The sequence below is a fragment of the Emydura macquarii genome, unplaced genomic scaffold (genome assembly GCF_026122565.2).
Source record: "Emydura macquarii macquarii isolate MOO-44397 ecotype Brisbane River unplaced genomic scaffold, CSIRO-AGI_Emac_v2 contig_2676, whole genome shotgun sequence".
Classification (NCBI taxonomy): domain Eukaryota; kingdom Metazoa; phylum Chordata; order Testudines; family Chelidae; genus Emydura; species Emydura macquarii.
Genome location: NW_027132813.1, coordinates 43,719,890 through 43,745,891, shown reverse-complemented (window position 1 = coordinate 43,745,891; position 26,002 = coordinate 43,719,890). Strand labels below are relative to the sequence as shown.

The window sequence follows — 26,002 nt, the reverse complement described above, 5'->3', positions numbered from 1 at the left end:
CTCTTAATACATTGGTAGCAAGATAGACAATAAAAAAGCCAAAAAGCAGATTGCAGCATAATTTGCACTTTTGCACAGATAGGTCTATTTGAAGTACTGAGAGTGTATTTTCTGTAACTTACAAATTGAAATGTATAGCTTTATATAGCTATGGGATATATGGCAACAACACGTTCCCTGGGTTTAATTCCTGAATTAAAAATAAGAAGTACCTCTAGTTCAATTAGTGCTGCAGTCACTGCATCAGTTGCAAGAGCACCAGCCTGTAGTTTTTCAATTGCCTGTAAAACAGAATTTTTAGTTGATGATTTTGGATTTAATTATTATATGGCTAGTTTCAATGATTTTCTTGGCAATGAGTGAGACAGAATGCCCAGCCCAAGAAACTTCTAATCTAAGAGGACAAATAAGACAAAAAGTATTGTGAAAGAAAAAGTCTTTAAAAGATTTGAATGCATGATTTAATTTTTCTGGCATCATGAAACCACTCTTCACTTAGCAAAATGCTCTATGGCTGGATTTTATAGTAACATACATTTCCGCCACACATGAACTAATAATGAGAAGGCTTATACACCAAAAAACAACTCTAAACTATATAGTTCATACAGAGTTGCTACCATTAAAATGATTAGTTCTACCATTGAGTAAGTTTGCCCAGACGTCAGCAATACATACATTTGAAAGGATTAGTTTTTTAATCATTAAATGTCAGTAAACATTAATTTCAACATATACACACAAACTGATGAAAAAATATTTCCATTGATAACTGAAATTTACAGTTAAGCACAGTAAGAAAAATGTTGCTTGAAAACTTATTAGAGTTTGATTTAAGGATATTTACTTCATATTTTTTGACATGTGACATTGAAAATTTACAAAGCCTTGACTTTTTCAATCTCTCCATCTACTATCATTAAATAATTGTCTGACCCACCAACTTTCTGAAATTGAGAAAATTTAACTCTATAAACAAAAATTTAAAAATGCTTAAAAATCAATATTGCTGAAATTATTAAAAATTAAAGATAAATTCTGCCATGCCTAGCAATCTAAATGCAAAGCAAACAAGAGATGATCTTCAAGTTTGGCACTAAAAAAGTATAAACTTTTGGAGCCGAGTAGTAATTTCCCAGATCCATGCTGAACAAACACATAGAACAAACTCCTGCTCACAGCAAATTCCCTCAGTGAACTCACAGGAACCAACCAGGGCTGCATTCTTAGTTGCAACACGAATCTTAGACTATTTGTTCTTACTCAAACATTTATGTTGTCCCTCTAGCTAAAGGAACCAAATGGAATCTCTCAAGTTACAATTAGCATTATCCTCAACAGCAAGCAAATGTAACACTCAAGCAAGTGAAAAAGTAGTATCACAAAATAGAGATACCAGTAGGGCTGAAGTTCAATGCTAAACTACTCAAACTGTACTGCTATTGGATGCTTTGAAGCTCTGTTAGTTACAAAACGAAATGATGGGTGCGATAGTCAAGTAAGCTTATAAGACTTGGACACCCACTCCTTCAAACTTTCCTGTAAAACTCAGCCATAAATTACTATTATGAATACAGATTATATAAATAATCTTCCATCGAAAAGCAGTTAGGGTTATTTTTAAAGGAGATAATACCATAAAATCACTTTTCCCTGATTGTATGTCTGCAAGTATTCAGATATTTTGCAAATTACTTCCAATTTCAACAAAGACTTTTTACAAAAGAATCCAATAGTCTCTACACCAGCAATAATTTACAAGCCATTTAACATATAGGTCAATAGTAAATGGAGTTTTCTATATACCCATTTAACTAGCCCTCAAGCTTCCCATTTGAATGGTTATGTTAAAATCACATCTAAGCCAAACTGTAAATACACAGCATTTCATTAAATAAGCATTAAGATACACTAGGAAAAAACATGAATCCAATCAGCCCCATAAGATATTAAAGATGTATACATTCTAAGGTAACACACTTTTTAGAAACTAGATCAAAGAATCAACTTAAGCTTGAGCGGAGTTGGTCAAAAATTTTCCAATGGAACATACTGATTTGAAAGAACCAAGATATTCCACAGCAATGTGCTGATTCTATCAAATATCATTATGAAAGCTAGGCAGACCAGCCAGCTGAGACTCCCCAAGGAGAAAGCTGAAAAATTCCATTTCAGTTCTCCTGCAGTGGAGTTTCACAATTTTGTCTCCCATGAAAAATTTAGTTTTTTAGTTTTCATCATCTCAATTTCAGATGAAAATGTTCTTCAAAAATCTGAAATGTTTTGCAAGATGAAAAATTCCATTTTGCAACCAGCTCTATAAACAAGGCTGCATGCTAGGACTCTAAATGTATTGGAAATGGCAACAAACAAACAACTGGCTTTAATATATTTAATAGTTATGTCCTCTGAAAGTGGCAGCTTTGGAACAGGTCTAATTGTAAGAGTCTTGAATCCATATTCTTATTTCACATATTGTATAATTCATATTCAGCACAAGAGTCTTACTGCCTTTACGATCAGACACCAGTATCAGTTTCACAGCACTTTATCTATGACACAAAAATAGACAAAGTTACAGCTAGAATGAGCAGATGCACTACCACCTATAACTTGTTCTCATTCACACACTTACTGAGTTAAATCAATACATCTATTCTTTAACAATATTCAATTTGCAGCTGTTGGACTAACCAAGAGAAAAATTACATTAATTTATCCTTCCATTTCTGTCCTAAACTTAACAGGAAGAATTAATGAATTCCTCCCATGTTTTATTCCAAATTCTGCCACAGACTTGCTGTAGCATCTTGGTCAAATGACAACTTCTGACGTCCTTATTGAGAAAAGCAATAAAATCCACTACCAAATCCCCATTTAAATATCCAGGCCAGCCAGATGTCTATAGATGGCTGGACCTTCCATAATAAACTGTTGTTTCTGGCCACAAGTATGTGTAGATTGTCCTGACCAGTGACTGTCAGCCAGCTTTCAAGCAGCAAGAAGGGATACCATGGAAACACGATTTGGAATATGAAATGGAAACACAATTTGTATGTGTATCTGGAGAAGCCCTGGAATAAAAATTGTTGCATGAGTAGAGAACATCACTCTTTTCCTTTAATAATTCACATGTATTGTAGCCCCCTGAAAGAGACAGAATGTGAAAGTAGTTTCTGTGCAAGTGGTATAGGTATAGTACAGACCATAATCCTTTGTGGGATCATGCAATATTTATTTATCTGTTATTCAATCACAGTTCTCTTGAAGTTTTACAATTCTTTCCTTATGGAGTGCATAGCTGTTGCTGTTTTGGTTGCTATTTCTTTTTTGTCCACAGAAATGTAAACCCCCTCAGTACATAATTGTGGATGGATCAATTTATATCCAGGGGATAATGTTAACGAATCCCAAAATAAACACTTCATGCAGAACACAAACACTTTATGCACTTTCTCAATAACATCCAAAACTCTCACAAAACTGATCGAAACTTTAGAGACTCCCAAAAAACTTTTATAAACTGAACCGTAGTAAACTCAAATTGCTTAGAAGCCTGCTGATCCCCTAAAGAGAAATGAAAAATGTTTGGAACTGGTGAAGTCATACCTTTTGACAGGCTCTTTTGCAAACATGTTTATATTCTTTAGCTTTGGATTCAGAATGATAACCTGCACCTATGATTAAGACAGAAAAACAAAGTTAGGTAGAGCTTATGGTAAGCATTCAAACTAATATATTGGAGTAGTGGTTTTCACCAGGAATTACAATATGGTCTGACAACCACATCTTAACCCTGATGTACACAACTCCATGTCATTCTGTAAAACAGAGGAAACTGATCTCCTTCCATCACAGATTAACACTTCCAAGCATTTCAAAATTAAGCTAGTACAGCCATTGACAGTCGTCTTCTACATTATTGATATAAGTGGACAGGTACAAGTCCCAGTATTTTACATAGATATCCTGCCCCTCTAAAATATTCATAGGGAGATTCCAGGTTTGCCTGTTCCTCAAGAATTTCAGAAATGGCAGTTTTAAGGCATAAAAAAATACTGCTATGGTTTTAAGAGTCATGCTCCATTTCTTTTTTTGTACCTTTGATCACGTGAGTTGGTCCTCCTTATGACTCCTTTCACTTTGATACGTGCACTAGCTTTTTTTAAAACTACTGCTTCTGCTCTGTAACTGCAAGAGCCAGTTTCTCAAGAAATATTACCTGAAATAGGTCTTTACTGATTTCATTTTCAATCTCCATTTTATTCCTGTTCTTTGCTTCCCCAAACTGACTCCAAGAATCTCTCTGCCCATACCTTAACTTTTTGCCACTCTTTCCTGTCTCCATAGACTAATAATTTTAGCTCTAGAAAACCGCTAGAACTACTATGAGCAACAGAAACCATAGGCTTGTAGTAATTTAACATTTAATACTAGCAAATTGCCTTTTTCTTACTTGTGATATTCATCCCAGCTCCCTCTTCCTTGTCTTCAGTGTTGTCTGTGCTCAAGCATCTTTTAAACAGTCAGTTTAGTTTATGAGAAACTAAACTAACACCAACAGAGAAAGAAATACACAAAAAGCACTAGCATATTAAACATGTCCATTTATTCTTAAAACAGTACAAGTAGGGTCTTTAAACACTGACTCAGAGCAAAGCTTCTATCACATATTTGTTCATCTTAAAGGTCTCACTCTTTTTTAAAAAAAACCCCCACACATTGCAATTTTTAGCTCCTCAGGCATTTTAAGCATCACCAGACAGCTTTAATCAGCTTCAGATATAAGACTGTAGGCTCTTGGGGGTACGGTAAGTCTGTGTTACGTGTTTCTATGGCACTATTTCAATGGGATCCTGATCCCAAATGGGGCTAGTAGGAGCTAGGGTAATACAAATAATTTACTTCATACTATTATCAGGAAACAAATGCTAAATACAAACCTGCCACTATAATTAACAAGATTTCTTTCAGTTGCAAGGAACTAAATGCATTTTTTTCTCTAAACCATTGACAATACTAGAAGTTTTTGGACACTTAATTTCCCAGTGGGTGCAGCATCAACAGAGATGGAAGGGACAACTGGTATAGCTGCAAACGCAGGTAATTACAAGTCTGAAAAATCTTGGTATACAAAAATCTAGTGTTTCCTCAGTCCTAACATCCTTAAGTTCTCCCCTTTCCTTCACACATCTCAAGCTCACCTCCTTTCTTTTAATAAGTTGGACCCACACACTTCAGGAAAAATTCTCCCTTAACCTCACAACATAAGAATAAAGCATCAACCAAGGCAATCAGGCAGGATGTCAAACCCTGCTAAGGAAGACCTAAATACCACTTGTGCCTGAGAGAACACACCATATCATCAGGTAGCAAAATAATTTAAGGCATTTCTGCTGCGACTCAGAGTCATCCCATTATGCACATACTCTACAATCCTTTGTAGCCACAAAGCATTGTGGGATTAGGTCACAGAAGAAACAGTAAATTTCTGGGTGCTGTAAGGGCAGTTAGCTGAAGCGACTGGAGCTGGTATGAGGGACACCAAGCGAGAACTGCAGAGTGCTCAGCTCTGAGGCAGTACAGCTGCAATAGTCTCTGAAGCTGAATACACAGCCCCTTTAAGCATTGCCTTTCCAGCCTGGATCAGAGTACTGTGCATGTGATGGGGAAAAGGAGCTGCTTTGAAACTAGGGCAGGAACATGCACAACAGGATTGAAAGCAGGAGTCACAGCAGCAGCGAGGGAAGAAACAGGGAAGAGAGAGAAACAAGGAGCAAACTGCTCCCTTACCCCACTGCCTACATATGCATAGGGTCCTAAGACCCATAATTTAGCTACTCTCTCAGACAGCATGATATGACCCACCAGATGCCCCCTTGCATTCTATCAACTAAGTAGTGTTGACAGAGCATGATAGAAAGTAAGTGCACAAGACAAGTCATGTAGCTCTTTCCCATAGCCCAATGCCAGCCCTAGCTGTATGGGTAGTGAAATTGCATAAGTAACTTGTGGCGGAGGAGGAGATATCTCATAACATGGATAAGCACCAACAAACTGGCCTGAAACCCTCTGCATGCTGGATGACAGAAGAATAGGAAACGCTCCTTCCACCTTTGACTATCCTCCAAAAGTCCCTCCTTCTCCAATCCCGCCCTAATTTAAATTCAGCAAACATGAAGGAAAGAAAAAAGACTGCACTGAGCCAGAAACACTGGTGTGCCACACACTACTATTTTTAAGAGTAACTGCATAGCTTTTGTTCAAGCCTAGCTAAAAGTACTAAAGTTCGCTCTTGTACCAAGACCAAGCACGGGAAGTCAGGCCAAAAAGGAATTTCAAAAAGTTACAAGCAACTAGAAAAAACGAAGGATTAGAATTGAAGCGCTCATCCTCAATTACAGTGTTCATGGTTTTCCATATTATAGGACAAAAGCCATGTTTTAGTTCTGCTCCATCATTACCCATCACAGACTAGCTGGCACTCTAGTCCCCCACCCTATGCCCGAGAAAACAATTCTGCTTCCTGCAGCCTGACCACTAGCAAAATCCCCCACTCAGGTATCCAAAATCTGTGAGTTACTGAGGACTGGTTGAGACTCCCAAACCGATTTCAGAGAGGGTTCTACAAGATCTAGAGCTAGCCTGCCAGCTCCAAATTTTAAAAGGTAGTGGCTTAAGAACTTCCTTGAGGCATTAATTAAAATCGGACACAGATGTCGCATGCTTCTCCTGTCACAGAAAAGAAGAAATTACTTTGAGGAGTCTCCTCTGCACATGGATCCTGGAGGACAATGCTAATGTTAACATTAGGGTTCCCACACAAAGCAGAAACAGCTACAGAGGTTAAGTTTTCATAACTCACTTAGGATTTTATTACAAAGAAAAAAAAACCCACCTCAGTTCATCTCAGCATTTGTAAACCCTCTAAAGTTACCTAAATTTTGGGCCTGGAGTCATCAGTGTCTGAGATCTTTCAACCAATGAAACTGCCAGTTGTGTTCTCTGCACTAAGATGTTGCCAAAATGCAAGCCATTCGGTGAACTTACTAGTTTCCTCCATATCTAATTCTGCACTTGTGTTTCAGTTCTCAAATTTCTGGAATCTTACCTGCATGTACAAGCACAAATCCCACTCGTTTCCCTTTTTGGATCTGTTTTGTTTCATGCTCCTTTACCATCACCTTTACAGCAGTAACCTGGGATGATTTGGAAGGTAACACTTCTACTGAACTCATCCCCTTCTCCATGATCATGTTCCAGGGTCACCATCTTCTACTGGAAAGAGAGCATGCTTTCATCCAAAAGTAAACTCTGGAGAGGTCTCACCCTAAAGTAAAACCATATGCAAATGTTATGTACTTCTTTCCACTGAACACAGTTCAGGCAATTTATGCAAAAAGCATTTTATGAAAAACAGCAGGACATCCATGTTAAAATTAGGTTGTTTTTCCACTGAAGCAGGGATTCAAGTTTTGTATCTTCCATCTTACAGCACATAATGTGAGTAAAAATGGACTTGTTCAATTACTTACATAAATTTATCATCATAAATTAGTTAGAAGTAGGCCTTTTAAGTTTACTTTGAATCTAACAATTTTTCTAGCCTATCTAAGTTACTGATTTGCTATTTGAAGTTTGATTATTGTATATTTTAGCAAAGGGAAAGTTACTTTAAGTTTATGATCTTTTTATTTGACATTATATCCATAACATATCTGCTCACCCCAGAATCTCAACCTTTGTTTTATAAGGAAGTATTTCTAGCATTTATGGTTCTGAAGAAAATATTAGATAGCAAATAAAACACATTCATAAAAACTAGGGACTTTTGTCAAAGTTCCTGGCTGCTACACTGGTGAGGCATTTTCATAAAGAAACTGTGTCATGAAATGAAGAACGGCTGTTGCTGAGATCTTTTCAGGAATGAAAGGACTGGAAAAATTGATAAAGTGTTAAATATCAGTTAAGGGTGGTACATAACATGCATGACAAAGCCTCAAAACACAGTAGATACCCTCTTCTCTTCCCCCTAAAGATCCAGACTTCACAAATATCACAACCTCCATACACCAAAGCCTTAAGTCTGCTTTGATAGCGTTAGGACACCCTTTCAACACCTCCTTTCATAAACTTGGGTGTGGTTTCCCAGAAATGTACAGCAAAGGATAGTCGGAAGAACAGCCAGGTCTCTGGTGGCGGAAGTTTAGGGAAGAGGGTATTGGAAGACTGGCATTCTGACTAAGGCAGAGATATGTTTGAGATGCATTGGCTGTGGTGTATAGGGGATGTGCCCCTCTAGTGGTAAGACTAAACGATATGTACCATTAGACAGCCTACCCTCTCCTTGCTTTTTGAGGTTGTATCAGGTAAGTGATGTATACAGCAATCTTAACAGATACCAAGTTGTGTATCAAATAAAAATACTTGAGTTTTTATTTAAGGTAGTATGCAATGAAAGTGCTTACATACAGTTCAGTAGTAGCAAGATAGAAAGGTAAGAAAATGCAATTTACTTGTAAACAGAAAGTTATGGAGTATAAGAAGTGTAACTGTGTTACCGAAAAGGATGGAGGTACAGTTCTGTTAAGTGAGAGCTCCCGAGAACCAGTAATTTAAAGATACCATAATAAAAATTTTCCACCTATTTTTATCCTCAGTTATATTCCACGAAAACTTTCTGTTCCCATGAGGCCAAGATACGAACAAAAAACGTGACAGCAAGACGGGCCACCACAGTTAGTCCACATAGTGCAGACATGGTTTACACTGGCACAGCTATGGCTCTGTGGCTACGCTGGAATAACCCCATAGCGTAGACTCAGTCTACACTGACTGAAGGGATTTTTTCCATTGATGCAGGAACATCAACTCCCCAGGTGATGGTAGCTAGGTCAATGGAAGCATTCTTCCACTGACCTAGCTACACTTACACCGGGTGTTAGGTCAGCATAGCTATGTCATTCAGGGATGTGGCTTTTTCATGCCCCTTTGCAACGTAGCTATGTTGACCTTAATTTTAATTGTAGATCAAGTCTTAGTTGTTAACATACAGCAGGATCTCTAGGTTCACCCAGTTTGGAAGAACCTAGTGTTGGCTACTTTTTGCAATTTCAGGAGATTAATAAAGTTTTGATGCTTACAGAATGATTATGGAAAATTTAAAACGGTTGTTTAGATACCTAGTGTCTGAAGTACACGCTTGCAATGAGCTTCCACTGACAGCATGAAGTAGTTTTCAGGAGTCAGGCACAGAACATCAGAGTTAATCAACACTTATTGCTTTACATCTGCAAAGCACTGTACATATTAATCAAGGGGCAACATCTCTCAAACAATTTAATTTAAAACAGTGGGTAGTTCAAAAGGTGGAAGATATATCTAGTATATGCAACAAGGCTATTTCTGTACACAACTCAGATGAACTTGTAGCTTTGGAACGGGAGTGGAAAGAATAATTACAGCTCAATATGATGTATGTATACACTCATATTGACTTAAATGGGACTACTTGCAGCCTACATATTACTAAAGTGAATAAAGATGGCAGAATCAGCCTTTAAAGTGAAAAAAATGTGCAGGGTTTAAGCCACAGAGCAAAGGAAAGTTGATGTTTGGACAAAATTGTTTTCGAGATAAAAGTTTTTCAAGACATAAAAACACAATCCAGAGCAAAGATGTAGGACATACTTCTTTATTCCATGAAAACTGAAGGCCAGCGCTATAGAGAGAGAAATTGCACACACACATTCAATCCTCAACCTTTCTAAGGAAGTGGACCATCAGGATACCATTAGTGATGGTGCTAATCATCTGGACACTTACCTACAATCAACTCATTAGCTACTAAGCAGCCATCATATGGTAGCTACCAACTCAGGTGGCTTGAATTAAAACAAGAGCTAGGTATTGTTATTACTGTCAATCTTGTAAACCATTCAATTCCATGGTGTGTTTAGCTGCAAGATGATCACTAGACATGGCGGCTTCCCTTGTAAACATACTGTGTGTCAGATTGTAAGGCCAGAAGAGACTCTTAGGTCATCTAGTCTGAAAAGAAAATACTTTGAATAATGTCACTTCTACCTCCTGAAGGTTCACAAGGGACAGTGAAGTTTTCAAAAACATCTAATTGATCAGGAGCCCAAATCCCATTGATTTTCAGTAAGACTTCAGCACTTCTGAAAGTTTTACCCAGTATTATTAAATTATCCTTGATAACTGAAGTATTGGATTTCAGTTAAAAAAAAACCTAATATCAAACAGTTTAGAAGGAATGTGAGCATTGTCAAAAGAAGCTTATAAGGGGAATTCACCTGGCATTTGTTATTTCATAGATTCCAGTGCCAGAAGGGACCACTTTGATCATCTAGTTTGACCTTCTGTATATCATGGGTCATAGAACTTCCCTGAATTAATTCCTGTTTGAACTAAAATGTGTTTTAGATAGACATCCATTCTTGACTTAAAAATTAACTGTGATGGAGAATTAACCACAACCCTGGGTAAACAGTTCCAGTGGTTAATTACTCTCATTGTTAAAATTTTGCACCTTATTTCCAGTCTGAGTTTGTCTAGCTTCAATTTCTAGCCTTTGGATCTTGTTATAGCCTTTGTCTGCTAGACTAAAAAGCTCATTCCTCTCCAAATATTTGTTCTCTCTTACAGATTGATCAAGTAATCCTTTAATCTTCTTAATTAAACTAAATAGACTGAGCTCCTTGAGTCTATCACTATAAGGCATGTTTTCCAATCCTTTAATCATTCTCATGGCTCTCCTCTGAACCCACTCCAGATTATCAACATCCTTCTTGAATTGTTGACACTAGACTGGACACAGTACTCCAGCAGCAGCCACACCAGTGCCAAACACAGAGGTAAAAATAACCTCTCTACTCCTACAGGAATTCCCATTTATGCATGCAAGGATCATATTAGCCTTTTTAGCCACAGTGTCACACTGGAAGCTCACATTCAGCTGATTTTCCACCACCACCACATTCTTTTTCAGTCACTGCTTCCCAGGATATAGTCCCCCATCATGTAAATATGGCCTATATCTTTGTTCCTAGATGTATACATTTACATTTGTCCATATTGAAGTCATTGAAGTTTGTAACAGGAATCTTACTGGATCCCCCACTGCTTTTAGACAGGACAACAGTGATAGAGGTTGCAGCACTTTCTTTTGTATCCAGACCTCATCTTGACTTTCCACCTCATTTTAACTACTGCAATGCGCCCTAAATGGGACTACATTTTCAAAACATGCAGAGATATTGCTACTAATACTTATTAAGGCAACCTTTATTTAGATATTTCACAGACTGTATATTACATCTGAGTATGATAATCCCAAAATGGCTACAGATTGATTTCCAAGTGAAGTTTAAAACGGTTTTGATCTTCAAAGTTCTAAGTGGTTTGTCTCCCAGCCTCTGTACAATATTAGAACAGCTGTTTTGTATGAGGAGCTTGAACTCTGTTCCCTAGTGGTGTAAAGAGGAGCAGGTTTGTGGCACAGCACTTTCCTCAAGGGATCCTTGGGTTTTTGACATAACTTGCCGTTAGTCCAGATCCCACATTTGGTAACCTCTGACTACAATATATGACTCACCAGTTTCACCCCTTCCCCCACCACAGGCTATTTTCTATAGAGATGCTGAATGAACAATGTGTAATAAATTGGGAGAGAGTACATTTCTTTGAAGTTGTTTCTCTTGGGGACTTTAAAGCTTCTGAAGTAGGCAGATCTCTAGGAGTCCTGTTTGTTTTAGGTCTGTTGACAATGTTTTCTAAAATGTATTGTTTTAATTTTGTACACCACTAAAATAAGACAGCTGCAAATACTCACCTTATCTATATTAGTTAGGTGATGCTGTATATAAAAAAGATGACCATTTGTATCATTGTTGCTACCCGTGTTATACAACTGCAACAAATCTTGTACCAAGTATATCACGAAAAGAGTCAATGGAAAAATTATTTCCTACATATGATTCTCCTGTTTAAATCCCTGTATCATCAATGTATCTGAAGTTATGAATATTGGCTATGTACTTGTATCTCAAATGTGTCTGTTCCTGTATGACACCCTCCAGATAAAATTTTCATTAGGGCTATACAGCTATGTGTTGATGGCCCCTCAAGGCCACTCAGCTCTCACAGTGGGCCATAGAAGAAACTCATCCCGTCCAGACAGCTCTTCCTAAGGATGCTTCAGACAGCAAGGGGCCAATGGCCACCTCCTGTGAGTCAGCAAACCAAGTAAGGACCTGTGATATGCTCAGGTGACCCTGGACTCCATCTTGGTCCATTAACTTTCCACAAGCAGGGGTTATGGGCTTTATTTGGGACAGCAAAATTCCATGCACATGACAGAGAATATAAAAGACTCCTGAAACATCTCCATTTTGTCTTCATTTCCTGCTTCTTTCTTTAGTCTGGATTTCTACCAAAGAAGCTGCCAGCCCGTCACCTAGAGATGCATAAGGGCATGTCCCAAAACAAGCCAAAAACAAGCGCCGTGAAAAAAATGGCTGACAGTGAATTTCTGGTTCTGGCTGTACTCATTCAAAATGGCAGATTCTAAACTTCAGGTTCCGGTTTCTCTCACTCAAAATGGCGGAGTTTGAACTTTCTGGTTCCGGTTCCCTGACAAAAATGGTGGCTTTTGCAATTCCGGTTCCAGTCCCCTGACAAAAACAAACAAACAACAACAAAAAAAAGGCGGATTTTGCACTGCTGGTTTCAGCTTCTGGTGGGAAAGCTGAAAACCACTCTGAGAGCCCAGAAACACTGAAAAATCAGTGAGATGCCAGCTGGGTGGGATTTAACTCTGGAAATTCCTAAAAACCACAAAACCCTGTGTTGTTGTTGCTAGGTCGGCAACCCACTTATATGGATGATTCCAGAGAGATTTTTACAAGCTAGCAGTTTATTCCATTGCTGCTCCTGATCTATGAACACTTAAAAATCACTTGTATGTATACGATCCTTCAACCTTTCAATAACTCTCTCCTTTTCTTTCTTTTTATATTAATAAACCTTTAGTTTCTAGTTACTAAAGGAGTGGCATCAGTGTGATTACTGGGTAAGGTCTGCATTAAATGTTGACCTGGCTGAGTGGCTGATCCCTTTGGATTGGAAGGACCCTATATCTGATTTAAGTTGATTTTGAGTAACCACTCTTCATAAAGTCCAGTGGCTAGGTTGTGAGCCAAGGGCTGGAATACCTAAGGAGACTGCATTTTTCGACTTCTTGTTAACCTGTGTGGTGATATAGAAGTTCACTTTTGTCACTGGCTTGGTATAATCAAATGACACAACAATCCTGAATTTGGGGTGAGTCTGCCCTATTTCTCAGCAGTCTGTCCTGAATTAGGCATTCTCAGCTGTGATCCACTGAGGCACGGTGACAAGTTATATCTGTGCAAATTTTCTACATTGATTTAAAGCAATTTAGTTATGTCAGTGCAAGTTTTCTAGTGTGGGCAAGGCACTGACACGTGAATAAGTATTACTTCTACTAAAAGCCTAAGATTAATGGCACAAGAATGATACTGTATTGGGATTTAGTTCACAATATACAACTGTTAATGGAATTATGCATCAGCAGCAATATATCACATCGTCCTACCTAACGGGAAAAAATTCTATAGGTTAGCCATAGCAAGGACTGATTTAAAACAAAGCAATTTAATTGGCTATTTTAATCATGATAAAAAAAATGCAGGGAACCTTGATTTAAATAATTGATTTTTGTCTTGTTTCGCATTCATACCTTTTAGTTATTTACCTAAAGAAAGTTGGATTCTCACTGGTTGGCAAACACTAGATCAGCTATGTAGATTTGCAGCTAAAAATAAGCCTTAACACTAAATCTGGTACTGCTTTTTGCTAACTAGGAGGATACACTATACCTATACATATTTATTTAAGCAATTATATAACTTAACATACATTCTATAGTCTTCATTTTTACATTTTTATACTAGGGAATGGTGATTTATACATTTATTAGATTAATTCTTGCTCATGATTTGTTTCAAGCTTTATTAAGATAAAATTGGAGTTTAATTGAAAATGCAGAAAAACAGCATTTAATTCCTTTATTAGTTAAATAAAACTACCTTGGGTATGATGGATATATAAGAAAAAAGTAAGCTTATCATCAAAACATGTTCTGTATTTAAAACTAACTGGTTTATTAAATAAAAGGAAATATCTGTAATTAGTTAATTGAATTGATTGTTTCTGGTCACAGTGACCTTCAGGATTTTTAAACTAGTTTATCTCATCCTCTGACACCTAGTTTTTATTCATTTCTTTAAATTTATCGATTAGCAGATTAATGTACATTCAGGACTTAACATAGGTTGTCATAATTTTAAATAGATTTATTTTAATTTTTTTGTTTAAATAAATCATTTATTTTTATACACCCTAGTTAACCAATAGTTGGAGTATCCCTGTCATTTCAGTGGAACTTTACTACTTATTTAAATGTTGGAGTAAATTTTCATACTGCTTCCTAAGCTTTGTTAAATATTAAGAAAAAAAAACTTATGGCACTGTTAATTAAAATTGTTTTAATAATGTAAAGTATTTTACTGCATCAGAATACTATTATATAATAATATATTTATCCAGATACAAAGTATTAAAAGATATACACCTCACACCATCCTGAAAGGTAAATATTTCCCTTTTACGAACTGGCAGCAGTTCAGCGAAGTTAAGCAGTTGGCTAAGTACACAGCAATTGCTGTAGTTCCAACTCCAAAAACTATACAGCACTAATGCATTTAAAATTGCAAAATTTTAGGACTAAGAATGAAACTCTGGGCTAGGTTCACCATTACCATACAACATGCTTAACCCTACTGACCTCGCTGGCATTGTTCTCACTGCTAACAAGACTGATACTTACCCTCTCTTATACAAATGTTTATTAGCAGTTATGTTTCGATAAGGTACTGAATGCATAGAAAAGATGTTATGAAACAGTTAAGAGTACACACTTAGTTTATTTTAAAAGAATATTTGTATACATAATTTTAACCTCTGTGTATATTAACTCATTTCCTCCCTAATTAACTTTAATAAGTAAATACAATGACAATTTTGTTTATCAGTACAATTGAAAGTATTGCATGGAACCATGGACTGAAGCAGGAACAGCCCCATTTACAACCAGCTGTGCAGTTTGCTTGCTGGGGACAGTTTTTGTGAGAAACACCCCCTGTTATATGGCATAAAATGGCATATTCCTTCTCCAGAGAAATGACAATGATCGGGAGGGCAGCAGATAGAAATATATTTATAGGGTGATCTAACTGTTAGCAGCTATCCCTTTACATCCATCCTCCCATAATATTAAGCATGGGTGCAACTGAACACTGGAGAGAGTACTGGTGAACCGCTGGAGCATGAAAGGAAAAACATGCATTTTTGTTTAAACTCCTCATAACGCTAGATAGATGCTGGGCCTAAGCTATGTGACAGCATGCATTTAAACACTGTAAACACCTGCTGATATGAAAGGTTGTAGATTTTATACCAGCAATACAATGCCCCAGTTTGCATGTTCTATGTTGTAAACAAGGCAATGCAATCTCTATAAAATCCTTCCATTTTAACTTCCTCTCCACATCAAATCCACAAATTGTCATATCTGTCACATACCTCCTATTCCCCTCCAAACACCATTTCTGGTTCCACATGTACCCTCCTTCAAGTTTTCCCATTCTAGCTGTTCTAGTTGTCTGCCCCATCCGTGTTCCCATCCGCATCTTCCTTCTAAATTCCCTTTCTCTTTTTCAGATCTCCTCTAAGCATGAACTTCACTCTCCCACCACCACAGTGCATTATCACTAGTCATCTCTACAGCTGCAAGCATATTGGGGGTTGAACTCCTCCAGCTAGTGTCCTGAAGCACCCTAGCCACACAGATCCTGCCTAGGGAAGACTAACCATAGAGACACAGCTAAGAGTGCTTCCCCCACTTGGTAGAAACTAGCAGTTGTTTGGGACCCCATAAGGATGCACTCAAACAGGAGTCTCCCAGGTTACATGGTCTGCTATTAAGCTGCCACAAGTGCACTTGCCTCCTTTTGTGTCCTAATTCTCACTTGTTCATAACACTTGCCTGTAAGAACTTACAGTCTAGTGATACGAGCTATGTGGATACCTATACAGATATGACAAATGAGTAACAAACATGCAAAGATGGGATAAGGAAGAATAAATATTAAGTTATGTCTATATCTTGATGACTCCATTAAAGAATGTCTTCTTTATTAAGATATATAACTCAGTTCCTGGGTGCAACACTGAAGAGTTAGTTTTAGGAGGCATTTGAACTGAGACAATGGTCAGGGAAAACAGGGAACAAGAAGCTGTTCCATGCACAGCAAGCAATAAGTAAAGAGGCAAAGAAAATGGGAGAATTAAATGTACATAGTAAAACAGAAGCATCAAGGCAGACATCATGGATAAATCAGAGGAAATGTAATATGACAGAAGGTCTCAAGTTCAGACAGTGCAATTATGAAGGGCCTAGAACTCAATAGATGAAGTCAGAATTTGGTATGTTGGGAAAAGAGGAACTAGTGAATGAATTTAAAAGACGGGTAATATGGACTGAATGACAGGAAGAGTTTCAGTAACATAACAGTATTTTGAACAGGTTCTATGAAGATAATGGGGGTATCAGGAAGATTTAGAAGAAGCGAGTAGTAATGGAGACAGAATTTGATTAAGGCATGAACAACAGCCACAAAGATAGTCAAGAAGGAACTCTCTTTATACTGAGAAATTAACAGCAAAATTAGATCATGATTAAGATGTGAAGACAGATTATTTAATATTACTAAAGTTAATTATGCACTTTTTGAAAAAAACTGTTCCCAAATTCCAGGCTATTTTTTGCAGAAAGAGGCTAATAAAGTATCAGGAAAATATTTTTAGAAATAAAGGCACACATTTTTAACAGGGTGGCTTATTAATCACTGGAAAAAGCATCAAGCTGGGTGTTAGATTGTTCATCACTTGATGTCTTTGACTCAAGACTAGCTGCCTTTCTGGAAAATGTATTTTAGCCAAACACAAGTTAGTGGGCTCCCTACAGGGGTGACAAATGAAATGTTAGGCCCTGTGACATACAGGAGATCAGACTAGAGCGATGGGCCCCTTCACCGCTCACACAGAGGTTGTGTCCTAAGCAAATTTAGTTACAACCTTTGGTGCAAACCCTCTTAGGGTCAGTGGGGAGTGACCGACAGGGCCTTAGTTCAGAACGACCTAGACCGCCCAGCAGAGTGACAGCACCGCAGGGCCAATCTGCGCGTAGATGGAGTCAGGCCCCTACCTCGGTGACATCACAGTGACGCCACGCAGCCCCACAGCGACCACCACCCTGGCGGGGATAGCTCAGCCCCACGTCACATCGCCACCACCCGCTGTGACATCGGAGGCGACACCCTAGTAACGCCCCGCCCCGCCCCGCGGTGAGCACGACGTGACACCACCCAGGGGGCCAGCACCTCAGGGTGAGAGATGACGTCACACTGGCACATGGTGATGTCACAGGGCCCCTGCGACCCCTGGGGACGACTCGGACCCGCGCTCGGCTCCCGACCCAGAGCGGCCCGGGGCCGCCGCCGCAGCTCTAGGAAGCGAGCGAGCCCCACTCGGCAGATGGAGGAGGGGGGGGATGGGGGATGGGGCACGAGGCACTCACCCGCTGCAGCCGCGCGCACCCACGGCCGCTCAACCGGCGGCAGCCCCGGTGGAAGGGAGCCACCGCCCCCGGCAGGCCGTCAGTGGTCAGCTCCGCTCACGTGACCCCCAGAAGATGGGCGCAGCCTGGGTGCCCGTTGGCGGGCTGGGTGCGAACACCGCCGGGCGCCCGCCTCCTCCGCGGCGGCTCTGCCAATAGGGAACAGGGGAGGGGGGCGTTAAAGGACCAGGCAGGAGCGGCTGCGGGGGCCGCCAGAAGTCGTTCAGGACCGCAGTGGGGCGTGGTAGCCGCTCACCCCGGGGCCTCCCCGTCGGCTTCCTCCTGTCTCCTCGCGCAGCCCGGGCCGCTTACAGGCGCGCCCAGCCCCGCGCGGGCGACGGTTGGTTAGCCCCTTGTGAAGCGCGCGCCCTGCTGGTCCGAGCCGTCCCTCGCGCCGTTCCCAACGTCCCGGGTCTCCCTCCGGGCCCCCTGGCCCTCATTTGTGGGCTGGGCTGCGCTGGGCAGGGCCGTGCTCTCCCCGTTGCCCGAGTCGCGCGGCCGGCTGCGGGAACCAGAGAGGCACGAGCTGAGGCCCAGGGGCAGGGGCCGTGTTGTCAGAGGTGCTGAGCGCCTGCCAGTGCCACTGGAACAAGCGCGGCCCAGAGCACCAAGAAGAGGTGAGAGGCTCCCCCACAGCCGGGGACAAGGGCTCTCGTCCTGCTTGTCCCTGAAGGCTGCGGGAGCAGGCCTTGCGAGCCCCGAGACGGCTCCAGGCGAGACCTGGCGCCCCTTGCCCTGGATGCTCTGCACCTGCGGCCTCTTCTTTCCTTGGCTCTGTCACCCGCAGGCTCTCTCTGTTTTACACATGATCTTTCCCAGTGCTGAGATTTTCTGGTTTCTCTTTGTTTGCAGGGGCCTCTCCAACTGCTCAGCCCGATTTAAGATAGGCAGGCTTTCTTGCCAGGGGGTAGGGAAAGTTCAGTGCTTGATGTGGACAGAAGCTGATTCCACATCAGGTCTTTCTCTCCATCTCCTGCCTAACATCAAACCTAGTAAGTAGATGACCAGCTGTCAGCAAAATGCTGAAAAAATACTCTCCTTGGCTGAATTCCTCTAGGTTTGCAGTGCCTATAGCTGACCTTTCAGGCATGGCACACATGCTTTGCCTGGGTGCTTTTTCTAGGGCATAATACCTATGCTTTTATTAGTCCCAGTTTTGAAGACAAGTCTCTATCCAGGTAATAGCTAAAAGAAGCTCACCAAGGTGAGTAAGTACTACAAAGGTACTGACTGTGTTATACAGCCTTCAGAAATTAAGGGTCTCCTCCTTTTGTCAGGGGCTCTTATTGTTCAACAGAAGTGTTCTGCATTATTCACCTGAGCCTAAGTGCAATTGAGGTGCTAAAAGCCTCTGCATGTTTAATCATCTTGTTTGCAGGTTTTGGCCTTTACCAGCAATCCTGGATTAGGTCAGATTAAATTCAGTGCCATGGGCCCTTTGAGGATATATTGCTAAGTGATTTGGTTGTCAGCACCTTGAAACCAAGGATGTCATACAGACACATGGGGAGGTTGGCCTCTCAGGCTTTAGGGACAGTATGGCTGCAGCTTGTCCTCCTTAAAGAGAAAAACATGTTCAGAGGGTATGCCTGCCAGCACCTTGCATGTGGCCAGTTTTAGCCTCTGGCTCCTTGTGGTCTCTTGCAGCTGTATAAATACACTTTTATCCACATATTGACTATGAGGAGCTATTTGAGCTATCTTGTCTTCTCTTACATTGGACTGGTGACTATAGAGTTTGGTGGGTTTTGGGGGGTTTTTGAGTTTTTTTTTTTGCTTGCCAAGTATATGCAAAGCTGGTTAAGACATACTTTGTTGGCAAGTTTATTGTGCTCTTTTGCTTGCTTTTAAGCTTCTTAAAACCACTATCACAGGAAGCAGCTTGGCCTCAGTCAAGTTGATTTGTTTTCAGTTGAATATGCCCTCCTGAATATTGTTCTACATTGACAGGACATTAAGAATGAAGGGGAAAGGGACTTGCATGAAGATGCAGTGAACATTACAAACTCGCCATGATAAGTGCAGTACAAACTCAAGTTGCATACATTTTACTGCCTTATTCCCAGGTTAGTTGAATGGATTTCTGGTGTGCCTAATCCAATACACTACAACATTCATGTTAGTAGTGACAGATGCACAGAAAGACTGTCACTTCCTGGACTGTCATGGTGGGGAAGGGACAGGATCAAGGACAGAGTTTTGCTAATGGGATAGAGATATTGTTACTGCTTTTTGGCCCAGGTGGTTAGCTAATATTCGAGGTCTTGTGGGTTGTTTCCATTAGTAAGAGAAATTGATCATAGACTTAAGTATTTATGCTTGTAGTCCAGAGGAGATTATCATGATCATCTAGTCTGACCATTTGCGCATTGCAGGCCACAAACCCTCACCCACCTACTCCTGTAATAGGCCCATAACCTCTGGCTGAGTTACTGAAGTTCTCAAATCATGATTTAAAGACTTCAAGTTACAGAGAGAATCCACCACTTACCCTAGTTTAAACCTGCAATTGACCTATGCCCCATACTGCAAAGGACAGTAAAAAAACCAAACAAACCAGGGTCTCTGCCAATCTGACCCAGGGGAAAATTCCTTCCCAATCTCAAATATAGCAGTCAGTTGGACCCTAAGCATTTTGGCGAGACCCAACAGCCAGACACCTGGACAAGAATTATCTGTAGTAATTCAGAGCCTTCCTATCATCAGCTGTTGGGGATATTTGCTACTGGCAGTCACAGATCCGCTACATGCATCATACCATCCCCTTCAAGGACTTTTATCAAGCTTAGTCTTGAACCCAGTTAGGTTTTTTTGCCTCCACTGCTCCCCTTGGAAGGCTGTTCAAGAACTTCGCTCCTCTAGACAAAGGTTTCTAACCATCACTTTCAAGCCTAAACTTGTTGATTTGCCAATTTATATTCATTTGTTCTTGTGCCAGCATGGGTGCTTAACTTAAATAACTCCTCTCCCTCCCTGGTATTTATTCCTGTGCTGTATTTATAGAAAGCTATCCTATCTCCCCTCAACCTTTGATTAGGCTAAAGAAGCCAAGCACTTTGAGTCTCTTTTCATAAGATAGTTTTTCCATTCCTCTGATCATCGTAGTAGCCCTTCACTATACCTGTTGCAGTTTGAATTCATGTTTATTAAACATGAGAGACCAGACTTGTCCACCATATTCAAAATGAGTTCTCACCAGTATCTTATATAATGGCAACACTTCTCTGTCTTTATTGGAAATACCTCACCTGGTGCAACCTAGGATTGCATTACCCTATTTCACAGCCACATCATGATGGTGGCCAATAATCATCCTGTGATTAACCAATACACCCAGGTGTTTCTCCTCCTCTGTCATTTCCAACTGATAAATCCCCATTTTATAGCAATAATTCTTGTTGTTAGTCCTGAAGTGCATGACTTTGCACTAATTACATTTCATCCCCTTTGTTACTCCAGTTTTCAAGGTCTTCTAGATCTTTTTGTATGATGATCCATTCCTCCTCCATATTAGCAGTACCTCCCAACTTTGTGTCATCTGCAAATCTCCCACTTTTTGTGCCAAGGCTGTTAAAAATTTTAAATAAGATTGGTCCCAAGACCGATCCCTGCGGAACTCCATTAGTAATTTCCCTCCATTCTGACAATTCACCATTCAGTATGATCCATTGTAGTCTCCGTTTCATCCGATTCCTTATTCACCTTTCAATTCTTATATTAATCCCCATCTTCTCCAATTTAACTAACAATTTCCCATTTGGAACTGTATTAGATGTCTCACTGAAAATCAAGTAGATTAGATTTACTGCATTTTCTTTGTCTAAAAAATCAGTTTATCTTCTCAAAGAAAGAGATCAGGTTAGTCTGGCACAAATAACCTTTTGTAAAAACCACATTGTATTTTATCCTAATTACTATTTACCTCTATTTCCTTAACTGTTTTCTCTTTCAAAATTTGTTCTAAGACCTTGCATACAATTGTGGTCAAACTAACAGGCCTGTAGTTTCCCAAACCCTTTTTCCCCCTTTCTTAAAAATAGGTACTATATTAGCAATTCTCCACTCATAGGGTATGACTCTGAGTTTATAGATTCAGTAAAAATCCTTGCTATTGGGCTTGATGCTTCATGTGCCAGTTCTTTTAATAATCTTGGATGGAGATTATCCAGGCCACCTGATTTGGACTCATTAACCTGTTTCAGTTTGACTTTCACCTTTGATGTGGTCATTTCTACTTCCATGTCCTCATACCATTAGCCACCCTGCCACTACCCCTAAGCTCCTGATTACCCTTATGAAAAACTGGGACTAAGTATTCATTTAGGTGTTGGGCCGTGCCTAGATTCTTTAATCTCCACCCCATCCTCATTCCTTAGTGGTCCCACTTCTTTCCTTGTTTTCTTTTTATTTATATGCTATAGAACCTTTTACTATAGCTTTTAATTTCCTTTGCATGGTCAACTTTGCTTGGCTTTTGGTAGTTCACTTTTTCCCTATACTTTCTGGCCCCCAAGAGATAGCTTTCCTTGGTCATCCATCCCATGTTCCATTCATTGTATGCTTTCTCTTAATGATCTGTTTGAGATGCTTGCTCATCCAGTTTGGACTACAACCCTTTCCTACGTATTTTTTCCCCTTGCTTGGGATGCAGGCTTCAGATCGTTTCTATAACTTCAATTTAAGGTAATTCCAAAACTCTTCCACATTCAGATCCTTGAGTTCTTCAGTCCAGTCTACTTACCGAACTAATTCCGTTAATTTTTAAAAGTTTGCCCTTTTGAAATCAAGGACCCTAGTTGTAATTCTATCTTCCATTTAGTTTAAACTGAATTAGCTCATGATCCCTTGAACCAAGGTTTTCCCCTACAACCAGCTCTTCTGAGGTCCTCACTACTCACCAATATCAAATCTAAAATTGCATCATCTCTTGTAGTTTTGGCAACTGTTTGGCAAAGAAATCTGTCAGCTTTTACATCCAGGAATATCTGGGCCCTACTATTATTAGTAGCACTTGTCTTCCAATCTATATCTGGGAAATTAGTCTCCCATAATCACACAATTCCCAGTAGTATTTATTTCATTAAAAACATTAAAGAGGTTTTTATCCAAAGTGGATCCTGGTGGTCTGTATCATACCCCAAGCGCTATCCCAGGGAAGCCTCTGGTAGCTTTCTTCCCCAAGTGATTTTGACCCCCAAAGACTCTTTTATCCATTCCATCACTTCTAATTTCTTTACAGTCTACCTCATCATTAATATACAGTGCTACTCCACCACCTTTGCCTTTATTTCTCTTTCCTGAACGGCACATACCCTTCAATACCTGTTCTCCAGTCATGGCTACTAATACACCATGTTTCTGTTGTCCCGATAATATCTGGTTTCACTGCCTGCACCAGTAGTTCCTTCATTTTTGTTATCCACTTTCCTTGCATTTTGTGTACAAATACCTTAGTTGTTTCTCCTTGGATTTGCCAAGATTCCTCACCTGATTAGGTAGCCATTCTACTGCCAGTATTCCCTACCTGAGTGTTCGCTTCACTGGTATTGGACAGTAAGAGGAAAGATACTGCCATTCTCCTACCCACTGCTGTTTCTTTTTCCATTGCTGTATTCTCTCTCTCTTGATTTTCCTCCCATTCAACATTAGAATCAGCCATGGAGATTACATAAGCATCTCCCATCCATCTACCATGAGTTCCTGGTTTAAAGCTTTTTTTTTTTTTTTTTTTTTTTTTTAAATCGGTTGTGCCAGCCTTCATCCCAGAAGACTGTTTCCCTCCCTACTGAGGTGGAGTGCATCCCATGAGAGCAATCCTCTGTCCATGAATGCCTCTCAGTGGTCAAAGATCACAAAGTCCTTATAGCACCACTGCCTGAGCTATCTGTTGGTCGTCATAATCTTCTCACCTTTGTTCTCCTTCTTAGAGACGGGTAGAATCCCACTGAAGATCACCTGAGCCTCCATTTCTTTAAGCTTCTTCCCCAGCCTGGCATATTCTCACTGGAACGCATCAAGGGAGAATCTAGAAGTATCACTTGTTCCCATATGAAGGATTCTTTCCTGCTCCCATTAGGATCTCTTCAGCCTCTGGTCCACAATTCATATCTTAGCTCCTGGCAGATAGCACACCCTTCTGTTCTTCAGACAAACTCTGGTGACAGGCCTGCCTGTTCTTCGTAGGGAGTCACAGGTCACATAGACCTGCCTCTTCCTGGTGTTGGTGTGATTCTCTGGCCTTCCTCCTGTTCTGTCTATTATTCAGTTGTGCTAACCTCCATCCCAGAAGTTTTTGATGCAATCCTGTTTAATTACAAAGAATGTATATTTCCCAGAATACAATAGGAGTCAAACAAGAGATAATTACTTCGTTTATAGTTCCAAGCCTCTTTATAGCCAGCATTCTTCCCAAAAAACTCTCCCTCTCTCTTGCTTTTTTCCTCAGGGCCATATTTGCAGTCATCTTGCTGTCTGCTTGGATTTTTTGTCTTCATCTTCTCAGACACACACGTGCTTCCATCAAACATAACCTCCTTGCCCATATAGCTCAGTTTCTGACCAATCTTGCATGTGGCCTGGCTTTTTGAGGCTTTTTGCTTCAGCTATTTTACACCATAAAAGAGCGTAACTCATTCTCGCATTTACCCTGAATCAAGGGAAGTTGTCATGCCTCCACTTTCAATGAAGCTTCACCCAACCTCCCTCGTAATAATATTAAGCCAATAAACTGTACATAAGTAACTAGCTGAGAGAGGAATATGCATAGTAGTTTAACAGCCATTTCAGCTATCTCTCAGTACTTAACTAGTTGGGTTAATTGTTGAGGTCAGTAGGTTCTTTGAAGCTAGAAGACCCTTAAGCCTGTTTTTAAGATCACTGTTATCAGAATAAATCTCAGATGGTTTCCTTTTGTTTTTCATAACCATGAAGACCATATGTTGTTGGCAATGGGGAGCAGTATCCCCATGAGCTCATTCAAAAAGATTTAATCTGGTTGAAGAGAAGTAGAAACACAGACCCACACAATGTGGTGCAAGCATATGAACGCAATTTAGCTGGAAACTTCAACAGAACAATCTTGTGCTGGAAGTCTGAAAAGGTGCTATATCTGAGAGTTATGAGCTCTCCTTTGCTATTGCTTTCTAATAATAACCCTGTTCAAGCGTGTACATGCTTGTTAATAAACTAGAAAAGGTCATAACATGGTTGAAGTCAAATCTTTTGTCTCCATGCAGTGAAATAACCAATTCATGGAATCTAATATCCTCCTGCCTGGGAACTCCACAGTTAACTGTCAGGTTTTTTTATTATTTGTGTAGTTGATTCTGCTAGCCACTTGATTCCCTGCACCATGGTCTCTTGTGGGGTGTTGTATACTGTAGGCTACTCTGCATATGTCAAGGATTCTCCCTACATTGCAGAAGTTCCCTGGAGGGGCTTTATGGCAGGTTTATGGCTCCTTTACATCAACATAGGCAGCATACAATAACCAAGAGTTTGCATTGGATTGGGTCCATAATATCTGACAGCATGCATTCAAATGTAATACTACCTTGTAGTAATGATGTGGAGAACGTTGCCAAAATATTAAAGTTAAAAACCCTCAGATACCTCTGAAAGATACTGTGCAGATTGTACGTATAGAGCTTTGTAACACTTTTGGGATTTGTAAGTGAAGACTCCTTAAATAAAACTCATGATTGATTTAGAATTGGCTATGGTACATGAAGTCTGTTTTTTAAATTTTCATCTGTGCAGTGACTGTTTAACATATGAGCAAGATGGTTCCATATATATATCATTGTGTGTCTGCATAAAATGATAATGCTGTTTCCCTTCATGTCATGTTATGAATCTGGAATTCTCCATATTAAAACAGCCCATGGTGCAATACACAAGGAAGATTTATTCTGGAAGAAGTACATAAACTTCAGTCCTAGTTAAGTCTCATTTGTGTTATTTTAATGTTTCCTTTAATCAGATGATGGAAGAGGATAAGCTTCATTAAAGCCACTTTTCTTCCCACTTTAGCAAAGGGGGCTTTCTAAAGGAGAGGGAGTGCATTTGGGGCAAGAGTAGATAGAACCACAGTGAAGCGCTTCCCCAATTCTGGACTGGTGGGATGGTTCCCCGTTAGGAAAGGTAGGAGGCAAGAACATAGATGCAGGAAGAGGAACGAAGAGTATGATCATCAGTAAAAGAACAAAGATAGGAAACTAA

The 26,002-nt window shown here is 40.0% G+C and overlaps 1 protein-coding gene and 1 long non-coding RNA gene across 5 annotated transcripts in view; one reads left to right on the top strand and one right to left on the bottom strand.

Moving 5' to 3' along the window:
- TASP1 (taspase 1) overlaps positions 1-17,815 on the bottom strand; it is a 186,216-nt gene extending 168,401 nt beyond the window's left edge. For all 4 annotated transcript variants that reach the window (XM_067565290.1, XM_067565293.1, XM_067565291.1 and 1 more), the window contains exons 1-4: positions 17,744-17,815; positions 7,112-7,330; positions 3,610-3,677; positions 213-281 (exon numbers count right to left, since the gene is read on the bottom strand). In XM_067565290.1, coding sequence (XP_067421391.1) covers positions 213-281; positions 3,610-3,677; positions 7,112-7,256 — 282 coding nt within the window. In that variant the 5' untranslated portion in view covers positions 7,257-7,330; positions 17,744-17,815. The remainder of the gene's footprint in view (positions 1-212; positions 282-3,609; positions 3,678-7,111; positions 7,331-17,743) is intronic.
- A 168-nt stretch (positions 17,816-17,983) lies between these two features.
- On the top strand, positions 17,984-25,470 carry LOC137164414 (uncharacterized). The gene is made up of 4 exons (XR_010923019.1): positions 17,984-18,122; positions 18,635-18,774; positions 19,733-19,848; positions 24,713-25,470. It is a non-coding gene; the product is annotated as an uncharacterized lncRNA (long non-coding RNA).
- The last annotated feature ends 532 nt before the right edge of the window (positions 25,471-26,002 follow it).